Here is an 18,080-nt window from a genome sequence, read left to right as displayed (position 1 = left end):
ATTTGTTTGTCAAATTGTATTTTTTTTAACAACGAATTTAACATTTTAAGAACAAAGAAGTTACATTGGGCAGCTAAAAGCAATAAAATTAATGATTATCAGTGTTATAAATGGGGGTTCATTTATATCAGCTAACTCTCTTAGCCCTGGTCGTTGCACTAAATGATGTTGTAATTATTCAGGTAAAAAATGGCTGCTGACACCCCCTCACACCCATTGGCCCAGTGAAGGAGGTGAGGAGGGAGTGTGTTTGTCATGATGGATGAGCTGGATCTGTCCCGCCGCGTTGTGAGGAGATGACATTCCCTTGCAGCTCCGGCCTCACGTCCTGCCTTCCTTCTTCTGGATGATGAGACTTTTGTGAGGAGGAGTCTGCAGGCTTCATTTACCGAAGCAGCGGGGAATAATATAGTGCCGGCGTTTGGATGTGTCAGGTCCCATATCTCTGGATGTTCTATTAGAAATAGACCCCAGTGCGGGACAATTAACCCCTGGCCCCAGCAGCAGATCTGTGCAGTAACAGCCCAGCACGGGGCCATAAATCAAACCCAGAGGGAGAAACACACACTCCCTCCTCTGCTGCTGCTATCACCCAGCGGACCGAGCTTACACGATGGTGGATATTCACCGCTGTTATCGTATCATCACTCGAGGTGCAAGCGTGAGTTAATAGGTTGGCTGTGGGCACACTGTGTGCTGCAGTGAACGCAGCGTCTGGAAAAAGTTCAACACCTCAGACCAAATGTAACAACTTAAACCAAAGAGCCACAACTTTGCTCATTTTCTTTGGTAACTCGTGCTGCCTTCTGGCAAGGTGCAAATGTGTTTCCATAGAGCAGCATGGCACGGTATAAAGGTTGTGTTTACCTTGATGACATATTGTCACAGAGCACAGCAAGAGCACATGGTCTGAAGGCACAGCCAGGTTTGGGGAAGGAAACTGTTACTGTTTAATCTTTCTGTTACCAAAAATAAGCATTTTGGTGACGGCCAAAAACAAGAGCTGGGTTTCACCTTGATACTTTTCAACCACAATGTGTTTGTAGCATTGACTACTGTTGGAATTGGTATCGAATTCTTGGTCTTTCACTTTTTTCTAGTCAGATATTTTCTCATTTAAATCAGAAAAGCGGAAAAACTTGGCCAATTTTAATCATATTTTATGTATTATTAATATTTATAACTGCTTTATTCATTTATTTTATTTATAGATTTGTTTTTTGACCTTTTGGCCTTTTTAATAGAAAGTATAAGACTGACAGGAAATGGGGAAGAGAGAGTGGGGTAGACATGCACCAAAGGACTTAACCTCTCTATATGGGGCGTCTGCTCCACCAGCTAAGCTGAAGCAGCACCGCACAGCAGCTTTTTTAGAGGCCAACTTTAAAAACTGATGTGGGGCAAACTCTGTAACATCTTTAGATTATTTTTTCTCAGAATGGCTTATTAACATGCAAACTATGCAGCCATACATTTTAGGATTGCTGCTCCCATACTCTTCTATTCTTGGGTCCTCCAAACCTACCAAACCAGTGCAACAATCGCAATAACCTGTTAATGATTGAAAGCTTATGCACCGGCAGTAAAACAGTGAATTATAAATCCCCCCCTTTTTAGTCTGCAGCCCGTCATATTGAGACCATTTGTTTAATAGCAGATTAGAGGAAAGAACGAGCCGCGATAAAGCTGCAGACCACAGGGGTCACCTTCAGGGCTTGCTCATGGTTATTCCTATCATTAGCATGTCGCATCTCCTGCTGTCCTACTCCCATTATTACTGACACAGGCTCCGGTCTTATGACTGGGCTGTTCAAACTGCCCACTGTTACACTGTAATTCTCACACCGATGGACTAATGTGAAATATGGCAACAGATGCAGAGAGCAGCGACTGCAGCACATTATTCAGGACCCAAGGGCCATTAAAGCCACAGCTATTAAATATCATTTGAAAAAATTAGCTTTTTGGCGCATGGAGTAGCAGGTTGTGAGGTATTAGGATAATCACTACATTCCCCAGGGGGCCCGCTTCCCCCAAATGTTATTACTGTTTGTATGCCTTTGTGAATTTGTTTGGGGTATGTAGTGTTGTTTGTGAGTGTTTTATGAGATGGGGTAATTTTCCTCAGGTGCAGGGGCAATTACTGTTTGTGCCAGGGTTTGTGCTCTATTGTGCCAGTCTGGAGTTATTAGAGCTCATTGCATAAATGGTATATATATTATATTATATTATATTATTAGAGAACATATTTTGTTTTGTACAATTTTGACAGGGACAATAAAGTATATCCAATCACTTAGAATTGTACCGTACCGTATTGTATCATAAAGTATCGTTCCGTATCATTCCAGATCATATCGTTTCGTTTCGTTTTGTATCATACTGTAATGCCCGGTATTTACTGACACTGTTAAAAGCCTTAAACCTTGTATAGCTCCTTCGATCTGATAATGTTTGCTTGTCCGATTCAGTGTTTGGTGCAGACAATCTGTTGTAAATGTTTCGCAGTATTTTTGTATCATCACCTGAAAACAAAATCACAGTGGAATATTTGTCTGACAGGGCTCATTACCAGTGTCAATGACTGAATTTGACTGATGAATTTTTTATGGCAACCCTTGTGCAGCCTTACATACCACAGCAGGGCAACATCTCAACAGTATATGATTAATGTTAAACCTTGGTCAGAGCTTCATTTCAAGGCCTTGATGTCTTGTTGGTGGTAAAACGTTTAGTAGTACACACAGGTCGTGGCTTTGGTCTGACAGAGTGGGAAGGTGGTCGATGTGGCTGTAGGGCACATTTCATCGTGGCTGGCTTGGTTTGGCAGTGGTTCAAGTTCAGTTCAAAATAAAGACATCTTAGTTGGTAAAAAATAAAAACTGTGATTTCTGTTAAATTAATGTTTTCATTTTACTTTTTATTTCAGCGGCAGGCTGCACGTTCGAGGAGGATTCAGACCCCAACCTGTGTGACTTCACTCAGGGGGAGGAGGATGACTTTGATTGGCTGCTGTTTCGGACGTACAGCTCACCTTACGCCAGCTCTGACCTCCTGCGGGGTGAGTGTCCTCCCTCCCACAGTTTTGAACTTTACTGTATAAAATCTTACCCTTAAACACAAAGAGTTCATGCAGCACAAGAACAGAAGCTATTTTTGAGGCATCCCTGCAGCCGGTTTGTGTTTCTGTTTGTTTAAAATAACAAATGGACTTTAGTATGAAGCAGTGTGGCAGACATATCAGAAAAAATCGCAGCCGTGTGCGAACCAGCCTTTATAGATGTCCAGCGTACATTATGCATCAGCTTTAATGAAGCACTCACCCCAGATTTGTCTGCTTCCCGCTAACCCCAAGGATAATTTTATGTTAACCAGCCTCACAGGACTAATGGAAACCAGCATTTTCCTGCCATCATCCTCTCTGCTGCTGGTTGCCAGAGGGAGATGGCATGCATAGTTTATAAGGCGCTCCTCCATCTCTGCATTAACAAATACCTACGGGGATCTGACAAAGAGAAGAGTGCTGTTTCAGCTCCTCAGCAGGAATACCAGTGGCAGCAGTGGGCTCTCTGCTGAAGTACTTTTACATTCAAAATTTGCAGTGTGATTCAGGAACAGAGCTCCCTTTGTTGTCAGTGTATGATATGGTAATGTGAGTTTGACCAATCCATGACAAACGCAGGCATTTCATTGTTCATTGTCCATGAAAGAGAGAAAGAACTTCAATGGCTGCAGCAATTTTTTGTGCTTTGAAGATGTAATTTGACAGTTTAAAAAAGAGGATAAGCTTAGACAAACATAAGTACAGATGACGAGATGGGATACAATCAATTATGGTGGATCATTTAGAAAGAAATACACGGAGGCCTCTGGGAATACTCTATCCGTTTGGTAAATATCGACTCGAGTAGCATTTGAAAATGGTCAAAAATGTCCTGCAGGGATAAACAGTGATTTAAAAAAAAAAAACTGTGTTGGATGTAATTTTGATTTATAGGACTAAAACTCCCTCCTGTCCTCGGGCGTTTATCAAATTATAATTCTGAACTCGATAAATCCCAAATTTTTATCATAAACTCTTAAACCGCACCTCATTCACCTTCACATCATCGGCATGCGAGGGAGAATCCGCCTGCAGCAGCCAGCCAATTCTCGGCAGGCGATGGGATAATTAATATTTTTCCCTTTGGGTTTAATTAAAACTTACTGCCATGGCATTTAAAGCGATCTGGGGCCTCCAGTGGAGCAGAGTAGCACAGGTGGAGTGAGACAGGTGGAGTGAGGCAGGTACTGTAACCTGCACATGATGAGACGGCTCGATCGATCAGCTCTGAGAAGCAGGAGACAAATTCAGTTTCATTTATTAGAAGCAGCGTAAAACTCGTGTTCTTCCTCTGATTGGTGTCATTGGATAGTGACAAGAGTCTGCCTTCCTTAGTTAAATCATAACATTTTCACTGGCACAGGAAGTGTTGTTTCTTGTCTGTTTTTCAGCCCTTCTCTCTGAATTAATCCCCCTGTGTTGACTTCTAACCATGTATCACATTAGGCAGCCAAGGTGGGGGGATAACAAGAGTTTATGAGATAAGGCTATTTACATTGGACCAGTATTAACTTTGTGGGGCTGAGAAACTGGTGTCGAGGGAAGATTAGTAAACACAGCTGAGATAGCAGCAGCTTGTGGCTCCCAGGAGAAATTACAGACTGCCGTTCCCATGAAAGCGAAAATGGTCCTGGAAAAAAGGGAGATAAAATGCGGTGAGATCTTAATAAGAATGGCCCATTTTTAACACTCTATTTTGAATTACATCGGAGATGTCTGGTTGCTATTGATAATCTTCACTCCTCTCGCTGGTTTAATGAAGTTCAGCTTGCAGGATGATGACCTTGTAAAGAAGAGAGTGTCTGCATGTCAAGTGTAACTCGTTTTTTTTCTTCTGAAAGGCAGATTTATCAGCCTGAAAAGTTATAGGCCGGCTGCGGTATCCATTACAGAGTATCAGGTCGGCCTTAAATGAAAAATCCATTAAAGGCTTGAAAAAGCTTACAGAAAGAGATTATGGTAATATATCTTGCTGTCTTCGTCCACCTTGTTAAATGATGTAGTTTTCTAACTCTTATTAAAAGAAAAAGGTCAAACATGCATTTCCAGCTTAACTACAATGAAGACTGAAAGCAGCCTTTTCAGGTTTAAACATAAACAGCCCATCAGAAGCAAACAACTCGTATCTGGCCTGCTGTGTCTGCCAACATGCGTACAGCTGAAAGAACTCAGTTTTAATAACCCTTTCCTGGTACTACTGAGAGCCACAGGAACTAAAGGCTTCCTGTTTGTGTTTCAACTCTATTTAAAAAACAACATGAAGAGTAGTGTTGGGATTAGAGAGGAAAACAGGTTATAGCATGGTTGAATATTTTTCCATTTTCACACACAAAATCATTGAGCTGTCTTTTTCTTTTCACAACTGTGAATGTTTGAATGCATGCAGAGGAGACATGAAGAGGCAGAAGAAGAGACTGTAATCTCAAGAGCACTTGTCCATGAAAACAGGCCCAGTGTAAAGAGTAAATGGCCTATGGAAAGTGCTACACAAAGCCTTTTTTAGACCCACAAACGATGGCTTAGGAACTCATTTTAGACTGTGGTTTCATCTGTCGAAATTGGAATTAAAGGGATAACAAAAACACACATCCACAGTGTAGATAGTTGAGCTAAGTGGCTGCAGTAAGTACAATAGCTAGCTTAATTCATTAGCTTCTTGAATGTCACAGCCTTAATTTAGCTTGACACTAGCTGGACTTGGGGACACAATTCTTCTTCCTTGTCAAAACCTGATGCCTACATTGCCCACGATGCGGCTTGACAGCTAACAGTTCGGTCAGAGAATGAGGTGTGTTATGCTAGTAGCGGCTAGCCTCAAGCTAATACCCTCAAGCAGAGGTGAGGAGCAGGCTGCACTTCCTGGTAAGCTCACTTCTTTGTAACTCCACAACCCCAGATGTTATTTCATTTTGAAACTTGTAGTCTTTAACCCCAACTGACTCTGACTTAAGTGACATCACTGGAGTAATTTCAGCAGGTTAAAGTGCAGCTCCTTCTGAAGCCACAAAAGGCTGTACAGCTGTTTCACACATATAGTAGTTCATAAGACTTTAGAGAACAATTTGTGCGCCTACTCTTTGATTTCAGAGACTTTTACATACACGTGAGCTAGGAAAGGCTCCCAGTTGAACTCTCTGCTGTCTGTTTGTTGTTGTGCCAGTGAGGACACAAATCTGGCTCAGTTATCCACCTCAGCAGACAAAAAATGTCTCGCGGATGTGCAGAAATTGAGGCTTTAGTTTCCAGCTGAGTCATACAGAAATTCTCTGACAGTTCTGAAATAGAGTGTTGAAATATGCCACTGCTTTTTTATCACCATGTGTTGCATGCTAATCTTGCAAATCCCCCCCTCTCCCTATCTTTCATTTTAAACGTTTCCTGCAAACACGCACACGCAGTGAAGGTAACTTTCAAAATAAGGCTCTGCTGCGGGCTTGAATCTAGCTCCATCTGTGTGTTTGTACATCTTAGGTACTACAAGGTTAATTGATTGGTTGTTTTATTAGCTGCTAGCACAATATATCCTCAAAGAAATGCCCTCAGACATGAAGGGACTTCTGCAGGATGGGACCTGGGGTCTCAAAAAGGTTAAGACTTACATGAGGCATTGCTTTAAGCTTTATCTAGGGGTCAGAGCCTGGTCAATCGGGACATATTGTAGCAGCAGGCTCAGTGTAATGACCTTAACAGAGTTAATTCATACAGTAAAACACACAGTCCTCCATCTGTATCGCCAGCCTCCTCTACCAGTCGGCTGTGGAGGACACTGTCATATCTTCTGGCCTTTATTATCCGTCACCTCTCACCCCTGCCTGGCCCCAGGCGTACACACCACAGACCGGCTGCCCATGAGTGCGTGTGTGTCATTGACAGCGGCTCGAGATTCATCTGGGTCTGTGAAAGGATGAGGCAGAGCGAGGAGACAGATACATCTGCTGTAGGAGCGTGTTGTTATCAGAGCTGACCAGCCGTCCTCACTGGTTTAATACCCTGTTACACTGCCCTCCTTCACCTTTCCCTGCTGCAAGTCTACTTTTACCATATCTATATAATATATAATCCCATTTTAAAGGTCGCAATGGTAGATTCAAAAAAGGTTAGTTTTGGTCTTTTTTTCGATGCGTAATATACTTTATTGCCTGTAGATTTTCATTTAATTCGGAGAAGGCAAGTGCAGTTAAAAAAAGTCATGCATTAAACAATATAAATGCATGAACCTTCATCAGTATTCAGATTATTCATTTAGGCTGTTTATATGTATGAATTTTGCAGTAAGTTATTAAGCACATGTTGTTTTTAAAATACCAGCCAGACAATGAAAAGTCTCCGTTTAAAGTTGCTCATGCATTTTTTATATATTGACAAGGTATTAGGATGTTGCATTATTGATATCTCTGACATTAATATTAAAACAATGATATTAAAATATAATCATAAGATTCAAAAGAGGCATTTATTGATTACATCTGCATAGCTTTCACTCATGGTAACAATGACAAACTGAAATAATGCAGCCAAAATGATACAGCTCGACTGCTCCGTGCTTTACTGCTTAAAGCTGCTTTGAGGAACTTTCAGTTTGTGTTGATTTTGGCGCCGCCTGTGGACAGAGCTGTACCTCTTATCTCTTTGCTGATTTTGTCCTGTACATGCTTAAGTAGTGGTTTTTAACAAAAAATCTAATCCTGCTTTCTTTAACAGTCATATGCATCACTCACTTACCCTTGAAAATGTAAATAAAGGCAGCGTGCAGTTAATCGCTTCGTCTGACACCTACCACCTACCAGTGGTTTCAGGCATTAAAATAACTAAAAAGAATCAATCTTGTCGCTGATGGTCTGGGTTGCTTTTGTAGCTCATATAGAGGCATCAGAATCAATTTCAGTCTGTTTTGTAACCAGTGAAAAACTCCTCACAGGAGCTTTAAGCTAAATTTATTAGCTTCATAAATTGACAGCACAATCTTCTTTACTCTGAATCCAAGGGGCACGATTTTATGAAGCTTAAAACAGAGTTATCATGTGTTTAAAGGTTTAGCTGACAGATCGGACAAGTCACCACCAACTCTCCGTTGTTCAAAGTTGACACCTTCCAAGCTAGCTGCTAGCTTAAATGTAAGGCTATAGGCTATCACTGAGATCAGTTAGCCTTTGTAAAAAAGAAGTTGTCTCTACCAAAAAACAATCTTCAAACAAAATGCGGGAACATATCAACCAGGCAAAAGACAGTAGGATTTTCTGCAACTCACAGAATTAATGTTAATTAGTCACAGAGTAATTGCTAGCTAAAAAGACGTAGCGTATGAAATCTTGATACAGCTAATATGCTAACGTTTTTATGACCCAATTATGTAAGCCCTAAGTAAAACAACTTCAGGGATTTAAATTTGAATTTTGTCTTTATATATTTTACTCTATTTGATCATGTCTACATCACAACATTTTATAGAACAATGGCTTTGGGACTTGTTTCTCCGAAAGCCTGAGATGTCCTTTTATGTTTCAAGCCAGTTCTAAAGGGGTGTATATTACTGTTGTTCAACTTCAACTGAAAGTAGAAAAATACTTGTGAGGATTTGTGAAGGCGAGCAGCTATATGGAGCTTGAAGTCATGGATGAGTAAATCTTAATAAAAAGCGATGCAACAGCTTAAGCAGTGTATCAGCTTTAACAGGCTTGGCTTCAAGGATCAAACCGTGGGATGACGAATGAAATTAGAAATGAAAGAAAATCTGTCTGTTGTTTATTTTCAGGGCTGGTATTGAACCTTTTGTTCCTGAAAAGAGAAGAAACTTCTTCTTGCTCGAGAGCTACCGCATCATTCTCATTTTACTTGGGTTACAGAGAGCAGTTGTTTCCTTGAAGTGAGGTGTGTGTGGTTTTTGTTGGAGCCAAACGTTCCACCCGCTGATTTCACTAATCAACACACCTTCAGTCAGAGAGGGAGGCACTAATTAGCGACATAAGCAGCTGGAGTATTTGTTGGGAATGAAAGCCTTCAGAGGACCGGACACCAGCGGCTCACAAGGATAATTGCTTATGACTCATTACTTCAATACAAGGATGATCATATTTATTGATCACTGATGTGTAATATAAATATCTTGGGGCTCATTCTACTGTTAATGCATTGCTGAGATGCCTTTTAACACACACAAGCATTTAAATCCAACAAATTAATTTAATTGTTATTCAGGGGAGCGGACATCGGCTCCCTTTATGCCCTTTCAACAAGGTAAAGAGAAGTCATTTGTGTGAATGATAGAGACACATTGTTTCCAGAGCTTAAATAGAGTTTACTCCGTGAACACTTATTATATTCTCTGTTTCCGCCCACCCGCACACTCACACACACTCAGACACCCAGATGACACCCAGATGATAGGTGGGTATGGTAATGCAGCCCCCTTTTTGCCTGTAGTTTCCGGCTAATTAGTGTCGTTTTAGAGGGACAGCTCGAGAGCTTTTATGTGTGAGGTTTAAGGTTTAACAACATAATTGAGGCTCGGGAAGCACACTCGGGATTGTAGCCAAAAGACTTACTAGGTGAATCACCAGGTGAGATGAAGTGGCCGGTCACTTGAAGCATGAGAGTTCAGCTCATTAAAAAGGCCACGCTGGTGACAACTGCAATTTAGCTGCAGCTTAATTCATCTTTGCTGCATATGCTAGGGATTTTGTATTTTGCTCCCACATAATTGGCTTTATTTGACAGACTCAAGCAGATGGAGATGTATTGTTTGTCTTGCTGTTAAAGCAATCTCAGCACAGTTTGTAGGGGAATGAAAAGTAAAGCGAGCTGACCTGGAGGGTGAGAACATCAGCACCTGAGAAATCTAGCTTATCTCATATTTTCTGGAGGGGGAAGAACATTGCAAACATAATATATAAATGATTTTCAATATGTTTAATACATTTGTGGAAAAAGTAGTACATTTGTACGGCCAAGCTAGTGGCTTTTGGCTGTACTTTGACAAGGTAGAGCTTCGAGCTAGTTGTAATGGTCAGCATGCTAACATGCTCATAATCACAATGCTCATATGCTGATGAGGCTGAGGCTGATGGGAATGCTGTTTCTTTTATTTGGTCATAAACCAAAGTCCAACCAAGTCATTTTATGACCTGATGGTGGTGCCATATGAAAGGTCGGGAAATCACCAATATTAAAGCAATTCATACCAATAGAGGAGTGACTGTCTGTACCAAGAGTCATTTGGATTTATCATCGGGAAACTATAAATGTGGTGCAATAAGATATTGAGATATGTCACTAGATAAGTGCACAATGTATCTGTTGTTTGCCCTACAGGAAGAGTCAATGAATCAGCAAAGTAATTACAACTCATTCTTTGAACACCAGGGTTGTCTATTCAGAATGCCATGCAAATCCAGCCTGTAATTCAGCTGAAAAGCGTAAAGGTCAACCTCGTGGTGGCACTAGGAGGAAGTGCCAGCATATCACCCAGGTCAGTAAGCTTTGTCCTCTGGAGACTATAAATGGCTGTACCAAATTTGGCGCTAATCCATGGAGTGGTTTTTAAGATATTTCAGTCTGGACCAAAGTGGTGGAACAGCAACCGACACCAACATTACCATCCAGAGAGCCGTTTAGCTTGAATGATTAAAAACGTTTGCTGGTCAATATAAGAGCAAGATTGTGTTTGGGTTGTTGCCGACCAACTGCACTTTTTAAAAGTTATGGTTTCAGCCAACAACAGAGCAATGTAACTGTTCAATGAATTTAATGTTAAATTAAATAAGATGTAAGATGATACTAAAGTTTTTGCATATAGAAAAACATAAACTTAATTTAGATGTGTGCCAAAGATCTATCCGATTTTCAGGCTGCTTTAACTTCTAATCTGTTGCCATTACAAACCATAAATAATAAATGTTTCTTATAGCTTCTAATGTGTGTACAGCAAATACCGACGTGTAAAGCCCAGCGCACAGATCTTTGGTAACAGGACTGCTGGCAAAACTGTCTGCAATTTAATATCGTCTAATCCATCTAAGGCTCTCTGTTACATTCTTAGTAAGCAAAAGATTAACCGAGTTAAAAGCATCTTTGTGATCAAATGAACACTTGAATTAACTTTAAAGCCATTTCTACTCCCGCCGGCTTTGAACGTGTTCTCCAAATATTTGAAGTTTTCTTTCTTCTTTTGATATCCTCTTCTTTCCTGCTAATCACACATTCCCTCTTTGGTGATCATGAGGCTGGAATAAGCTTTGTATGTGCGCCTGCTGTGGAGAGCTTCAGTATGTGTGTTTGGATATTTCCCAACCTCTGTGCACTCCACCATACTCCCCTGCGCCCCTCTTTGCTCCAGCTCGCTCTGAATGTTCGCACATCACAGGCTTCTGGGCCCTGGCGAGACGTGTGAAACCAGAACACAGATTCCAAGTATTTCTAAAAAATTCTATTTGTGTATAAGTCTGCGTTTAGCTTTCTCAATACGCATGAATTAGAAATAGAGAGAAAATGTACAAAAAGTTCTGCATTCACATCCACAATAAGTCATTCATGATCCTCTCTGCGCCGCATTCGTTTCGTCTGACGAAAAGGCGTCTGATGTTTTGTCAGCACTCAAATGCAGGCAGTTGAGACGTCAGAACAAGATGTATGCAGATTTGTTCATTAATTTAAAAAATGTTCACATTCTTGACAGCGCTCTTGGCTCATTTTTCTCAAAGTGGAGCAGTTAGAGATGGTAGCCCTGATACTTATTTTCATACCAAGACCCATTTCCTTGCAATTAATCATGAGCTAAACGACTCCGAATCAAAAAATAGCAGTGATTGATTAATACCTAAGCTTGTAAATAGTCTTTTCCTGAAACATCAGCAGTGCTTCACCATTAAGTATCTCATTTCCTGTAAATGCTTGATTGATTGCATGATTATGAAATCAGCTTAACTGTTAGTGCACCGTTTGTGTGAATAATAAAAGAAACATTTGGTTTTGATGTGTCATACGTAGGATTGATCTGATATAATGAGGATATCATTGATACAGGATTAAGTTTAATCAAGTTGTGGTCATATACTGACAGTATGGTGTTGTCGGACTGCATCCTGTATATGTTTTGACTTATTTTCTTCACTTTTATCTGTACAGAACTTCTGATTTGATGTTGTCTAAGATGTAAAGATACGTTTTGCATGCAGCTCTGCATATAAAGATTATCCACTGATTTACAAATAGTAAAATGGACAGCCTCCTAGGCTTTGTGCGCTCCCGTTCATATTGGATGCCTCTGCATTACATTGCACATCTATCACCAATTTCAACAGTCAGTGCTAAATCAGGATGTAGTGTAAGGGCCTTTGTGCACTAACTGCGTTTTTTGGAACACCGCCGCGCTCGTCAACGTGACTTCTCCCTCACCAATCAAAATCAAGAAGGGTTCCGATATCAACTTTGTCAACAACAACGGTGGAGGAGAAGCTAATCCTTTCGTTTTTTTGCGACAGCACAACTTCCAGGTGTATAGCTGCTGCTAATGCCTTGTTCTTCATACGGTTTCTTGAATTAAAGCGATTATTAAGCACACAGAGCAATTTAACACAGACTTAACAGTCACTACCAAGGGAAACGGAGGTGCCACCAGACAACTCTCGTAACCTAGCAACAGTAAACACCGGTGAGAAGCCCTCTGAAATTGAAGTTGCAGAAACACCGTAAGTGGACACAGGCCCTAACTGACTAAGTCGTCCAAAATTAAGAAGCATTTTCAGCCACTTTAGTCCAAAAAGTGTTTCCTTAACAACCATTAAAACAGAAACCCTTTAATTGGACATAATTCAGGGTTTTGGAGAACTGCCCAATTACAACGTTTAATGACTTGGCTGCTCCAGCTCAGGTTTCGACTCCTGCTGACAATCATGACATTGTGGTATCAACAAAATGGAAACACCCACACTGAAAAAGTGGGCGCGGGAAGAAGAACGAGAGAGCGAGAGAGCAGAAGTTCTGTAATGAAAAAGTGAGTTCAGAACTCGAGTCATCCCGCTTTATTAAAATTCCACACAGAAACGAGCCCTTATAACACTAAACTCATTTTGCTACGGGATCACAACGCTGCACTTATTATTGCCAACTTGCTGACTTGCTATATGAATGTCATTATTCCCCAGCATACGCTTTATTCTCATAGTCAGGTTGACTGCTTTTCTGAGGGGAAATAAAATGTTGTAGTGTTCTCCTGTGGGAGCGTGAAGCAGCCGCCAGCTGCTTATAAATGCAGTGCCCCGTGTACCTCTGGGACCATTATTCATATATTACAGGTCCCCCTGGGACGACTGGTTACACGTTCAAGGATTCACAAAATGTCCTCAGCTGCTCGAAAGCATCAACATCACCATTTATTCCACATTTTAAATTTCACATTCATAATGCATTTGGTAACAAGTATGTCTGACTTATAAAAATGTTTATGAGGCTTTGTTTTAACACATATTTCACTTTTAAACCTCGTGAGGAATAACTCATACTACATCAGCTGTCACTTTGGCTGAGACTTTTATGGATGCATCCTGTAGGAGTGAAACTGCACTGTATGCTCCAAGTGTCTTCATCGTAAAAAAAAAAACCCCTGAGATAACGGCAAAGATAAACGTCCCTGCACATGTTGAGCAGCATTTGTATGCAGTGATTGATCCTCTGCTGTGAGACTTAATGATTTCAGTGTATTTCCTCTGCAGACGAGGTGGCAATCCAGCAGCCAGGAGGGGCTCTGAGCGTTTCATCTCCATTTGTGGGAGCACCATTGATTGGAGATGTAGCATCCTCTCCAGGTCGGCATCTGGTCGGACGCTAAAGAGCCGAGACGCTCCTTCAGAAAAATAAAGACGCTGGCACGAAGCGTTTTACCCCTCTTCCTCGCGTTCCCGCTTAATCTCTCCTCCATTGCTGCCGTGCTCGTTCACACTCTTCCTCTCAGGTGTAATTTAATTCAGCAGCGCTCCCATAATAACTCTTGTCGTGCACAACACCCTGTCAGTAATTGATATGTAGGCCCGGCTTCTGGGTGGAGCCATTTGCATTAAATTGTGTTAACTGATATGATAATGAATGTGAAAGGCCTGATGCAAGCAGAATGAGTAACTGGAGATGGATGGGTATTTGAATTATACACAATAAGTAATATATTATGTCAAGTCTCAGGGGGGCTCTGCTCTGTCGGCATTTGCTGCCTGTCTTTCACTGGGATCGTCCTGGATATAAACAGCCTGGATCACATCTGGCAGCTCCCACCGTCCTCATGCTCCCTACTTTTATTATTATGGGATGCATAGGAGCTGCAGAAGTGAGACTAAATAAAATGTGTGATGTGTAAGGATGGTGATATTCTCTGCGTAAGAGGTGTTTGATATATCTCCATCTCTGTTTAATATGCCGTCCGTCTTTCTCGGACAGACCGCCGACAATTATCTTCTCAAGCTCCACCAAACTTTCTAATTCTCCATTAACACATATGAAAGGCTTATTGCCCCTCAGATGAGTTATTACTATATGAAGGGCTCGGGTGGCGACGGGACAGTCGGCTAAAACAAAGATGAATTAGCTGCCGTGAAGTCGAGACTTTTTAAGATTTAAATAAATCATCACTCTTGAATCACAAAGTGTTCGGATGGTCGATTCGGCGACCTCTGGAATGAGACATATTCCTTTTATGGCGTCTGTAGGATTACTACACCCATCTTCTCTTTCACAGTCGCAGTTATTTCAGTTTTTACTCCCTCCATCAAATCCCGTCAGTGCCTCCTACCTTCAGAAATATCGACTGCCATTATAGTGTGTGAATGGCATAAAAAGGCGACTGTCTTTCGCAATTATGATCAAACCGTGGCTGCAGATGCCGGCGCGGGCCGCAGCTTGAAGCCTCACGCGAATGTGAGTATTTGTAGCGTTACAAAAAAACCCTCCGAGACGAGGCGATGGAGCTCGATCATGGCACCACGGCCCCGCCGTTTCTCTGTGTTGTCTGTAATCGGAGTGAGGAGCACGTCCCTCCGAGGAACACTCCCAGGTTGTTACAGCTAATGACTGCTGGGGTCTCCACGAGGAGCCGTCTGACAGCGCGTGCTCACATATTAATATCAGAATATGGGAACGAGGACAATGCCACCGCTGTAGAAAGCAGCACGAGTGTGAAAGAAGCTGGCACGGGTGCCCGGATGCACAGACTTATAGGCGGGACATACAGGAATTAATTTATGTAAGGAAACATGAGAGCGCCACGCTCGGCTGCGTCGCCTCCGTGTCTGTTTATGTGAGTTTTGAGGCGTTGCCATAAAGTGAAATCTGGAAGCTCCGCATCAGTTTTATTGTGACAGTACAATTATGAAGTTCCAGCTCCCACTGCTGTGTGGGGCCGCTTCCTGTCACCTTGCTAAGGGCCTCGCTCTCTAAAGGGAGCAATAGAAAAAGCCATAATCATAACTTCAGTGGAGAAACTCATATTCTTTTATATGCTCTGCTTGTAATGTTTTTCATTGCAGAGAAAACAGGGAGTTCCAGAATCCAACTTGTGGGAAACGTAACGTTTCAAAGCCCTCCTCTTGAACATGACTCCTGCAGGGAGGCGAAGCGGCTCTCCTCGTCGTCTGATGTGTTCTCTTTGAGGTGGCGGGGACGGGGCTGTGTTGCTCAGCTGGATGCCCCTCGCACGGCTGCAAAACGCTCCCACAAACAGCTGCGGGATTTGCACTCCGCTTAACCTAATTTATTTGAGGCCTCTCTGGGAGTAGTGTAGTCGTCCCAGCCCTGGCTCACACGCACACACACCGACACAGACTCGCACGCTTTTCCATTTCACTGAGTCTCAGTCTGTCCTCAAAGTGCACTCTTGCACCTGTATCCATCCTCCACAGCTTATCTCTCACTTATTTTCTCACCTTCTACTCTCTTCCCAAATAATCCATCCCCGCCTCGCTCTTATAGTTTTATTTCACACCCGCCTGTAGCATGATATTGAGAATGAGATGACATTGCAGTCCTGTTCCTGAGCATCATAAATGCCGACTCGCTCAGACTAAGATCTCTGCTGTTATTCTCCGGAGAAACGAGCTGTCTGCGGCAGGGCAGGAGCAGCCAAGCACCAGCTCCCGCTACCCTAAACCTGCTCTCATCGCTGTCGGCTTGTGAGCCTCTGGCTGTGAGTGCGTCGTTTTTTATTGACTCACATGTCTGCCAGTGTGTCAGTCTCCAGACTCTCCATCTGCAGCCCGCTTCAATGTATACCTGCTCAGTCGAAGTTCAGGTGCTCCTCAGTCAGACAATCCTTCACTACGCTTGTGAAGTTGCTGTCTCTCCTTGTAATCCTGCGTCTGGAGAAAGTTCCTTAAAACACACACAGAAACAACTTGCTGCAGAATACAGCTAGCCAATTAGAGCCTAATCTAACGATGCACAACAATTTCCACAATGCAGCGGCCTATCTTGTTTAATTGAATTAGGAGAGGAGCAAAATAAAGCAGATATTCCCTCCGCATTTCTCCGAGCCTGATTACAGGGAGCAAACACTGTTAGAGATTGCAGCGGCTGGGTCAGAGTCGTGCTATTTCCTGCTACGATTAGAGGGCCAGATAACCAAGATTTATTAGCCAAACAGCCCCGCAATTAATTAGGAAGCGGGGCTGGACTAATCCTGTTTCCACGGGCTTTAGCGGGTCGAACCTCCTTGTACTACCAAGAAGAGAGGAAGAGCACTTCAAAGACTGGGGGAATAAGGAAAGGCTTAAATCAGCCCCTAAGAGTGTGTGTTGTTTCTGTGTCTGTTTGCGAGTATGTGTGTGTAAAGTGTCGGATTAAAACCCTGCAGGAGTTATTATTAATATATATATATGGATGGACACATGCCGGGCTGTTTCCAGCGGCCTGCTGCAGCTGTAAATCTTCCCTCTGACGTATTAAGCGTGAAGGTTTAGCCCGTTCCACAGTTCAAAGGCTCGTCTCTAATGCTGCTGGCTTTCGGGGCCTCGTCCTCTGTTCTCTTTTTTTTCTCTCCCCCCCCCCTCTGCCGCTCTGCTCGGCTTCATCTCATGGAGACCTCTCGCCCTGGGAGGCTTGGCAGGTCGCAGCACCACACAGAAACGTACAGTCGGCGTTCTTTGTTCTGAGCACTCTTGGCATTTGGTCTCATAAGACCTCGGGCTCTTTAAACGCAACACACACAAGCAAGCAGATGGCTGGGAAGCTTTGTTTGGGTCATTAGGAAGCCATCTACTTTGGGGCTGGTGCGATTTCTTTTTATGACAAAGTCGAGCAAAGGCTATAACAGACTTTAGCCCAAGGGTCACTGGGAAGGAGCGTATATGTGGAATATCGCTCAGGATCAGTGGCTGAATCTCGACAGAGAGCGCTTTAACCGAGCAGCTGTCATTGAACAGTCATAGCTTATTACGCACTGAGTGGAAGTGAAGTGATACCTGAGCATATGGTGCAAAACCCTCGAGGAAACATGAATCTGCTGTCATTATGACCCACAAGAGTTGAGTAGCGGTTCACAGGCGTGTGTGTCTCACTCAAACAGGAAATGAGCTCATAAAGCTTCGATGAATCTTTGTCTATATGAGACTGAGGATGTCGATACACGCAGATACCACGATACAACGTGTAGCTGTATCATGTCAGTGCATAGACGGCAAGTATTGTTTGTTTTTTTTAATGGAAGATTTATATTAATTTTTTCCTGGGTTTTCCTGTGTAGGATCCTTCAAAGATCCTCAGAATTAAGCAGTAAGCATGTTATACCTGCAGTCAAAACGTTTTGTCTTAGTTTAAATTTTAACGTTATATGAACGTTTATTTGAATGATAAACATCCTTAAAACGTTCTTTTTTTCCTTCAAACGTAATTAGAACTTGTCGGTAATGTTAGCCGATGTTATGGGAACTTTCCCTGCTAGCTGGGACCCTCCTCAGCTAAGTCCTCCTGCCCCTGTGTCCCTTGATGGCCCCTAACCTACCAT

The 18,080-nt window shown here is 42.4% G+C and overlaps 1 protein-coding gene across 2 annotated transcripts in view; it reads left to right on the top strand.

Annotated features, from left to right (window-relative positions):
- The window catches only part of ptprub (protein tyrosine phosphatase receptor type Ub), a 167,057-nt gene that overhangs the window by 47,483 nt on the left and 101,494 nt on the right, over positions 1-18,080 (top strand). For both annotated transcript variants that reach the window (XM_069657127.1, XM_069657126.1), the window contains exon 2: positions 2,930-3,061. In XM_069657127.1, coding sequence (XP_069513228.1) covers positions 2,930-3,061 — 132 coding nt within the window. The remainder of the gene's footprint in view (positions 1-2,929; positions 3,062-18,080) is intronic.

The sequence above is a fragment of the Semicossyphus pulcher genome, unplaced genomic scaffold (assembly GCF_022749685.1).
Source record: "Semicossyphus pulcher isolate SPU_LCO1_2020_fin unplaced genomic scaffold, fSemPul1.0.p SCAF_9, whole genome shotgun sequence".
NCBI classification, from domain to species: Eukaryota; Metazoa; Chordata; class Actinopteri; order Labriformes; family Labridae; genus Semicossyphus; species Semicossyphus pulcher.
The sequence above is the reverse complement of the archived record's forward strand: the minus strand, read 5'-3'. Positions and strand labels throughout refer to the sequence as shown.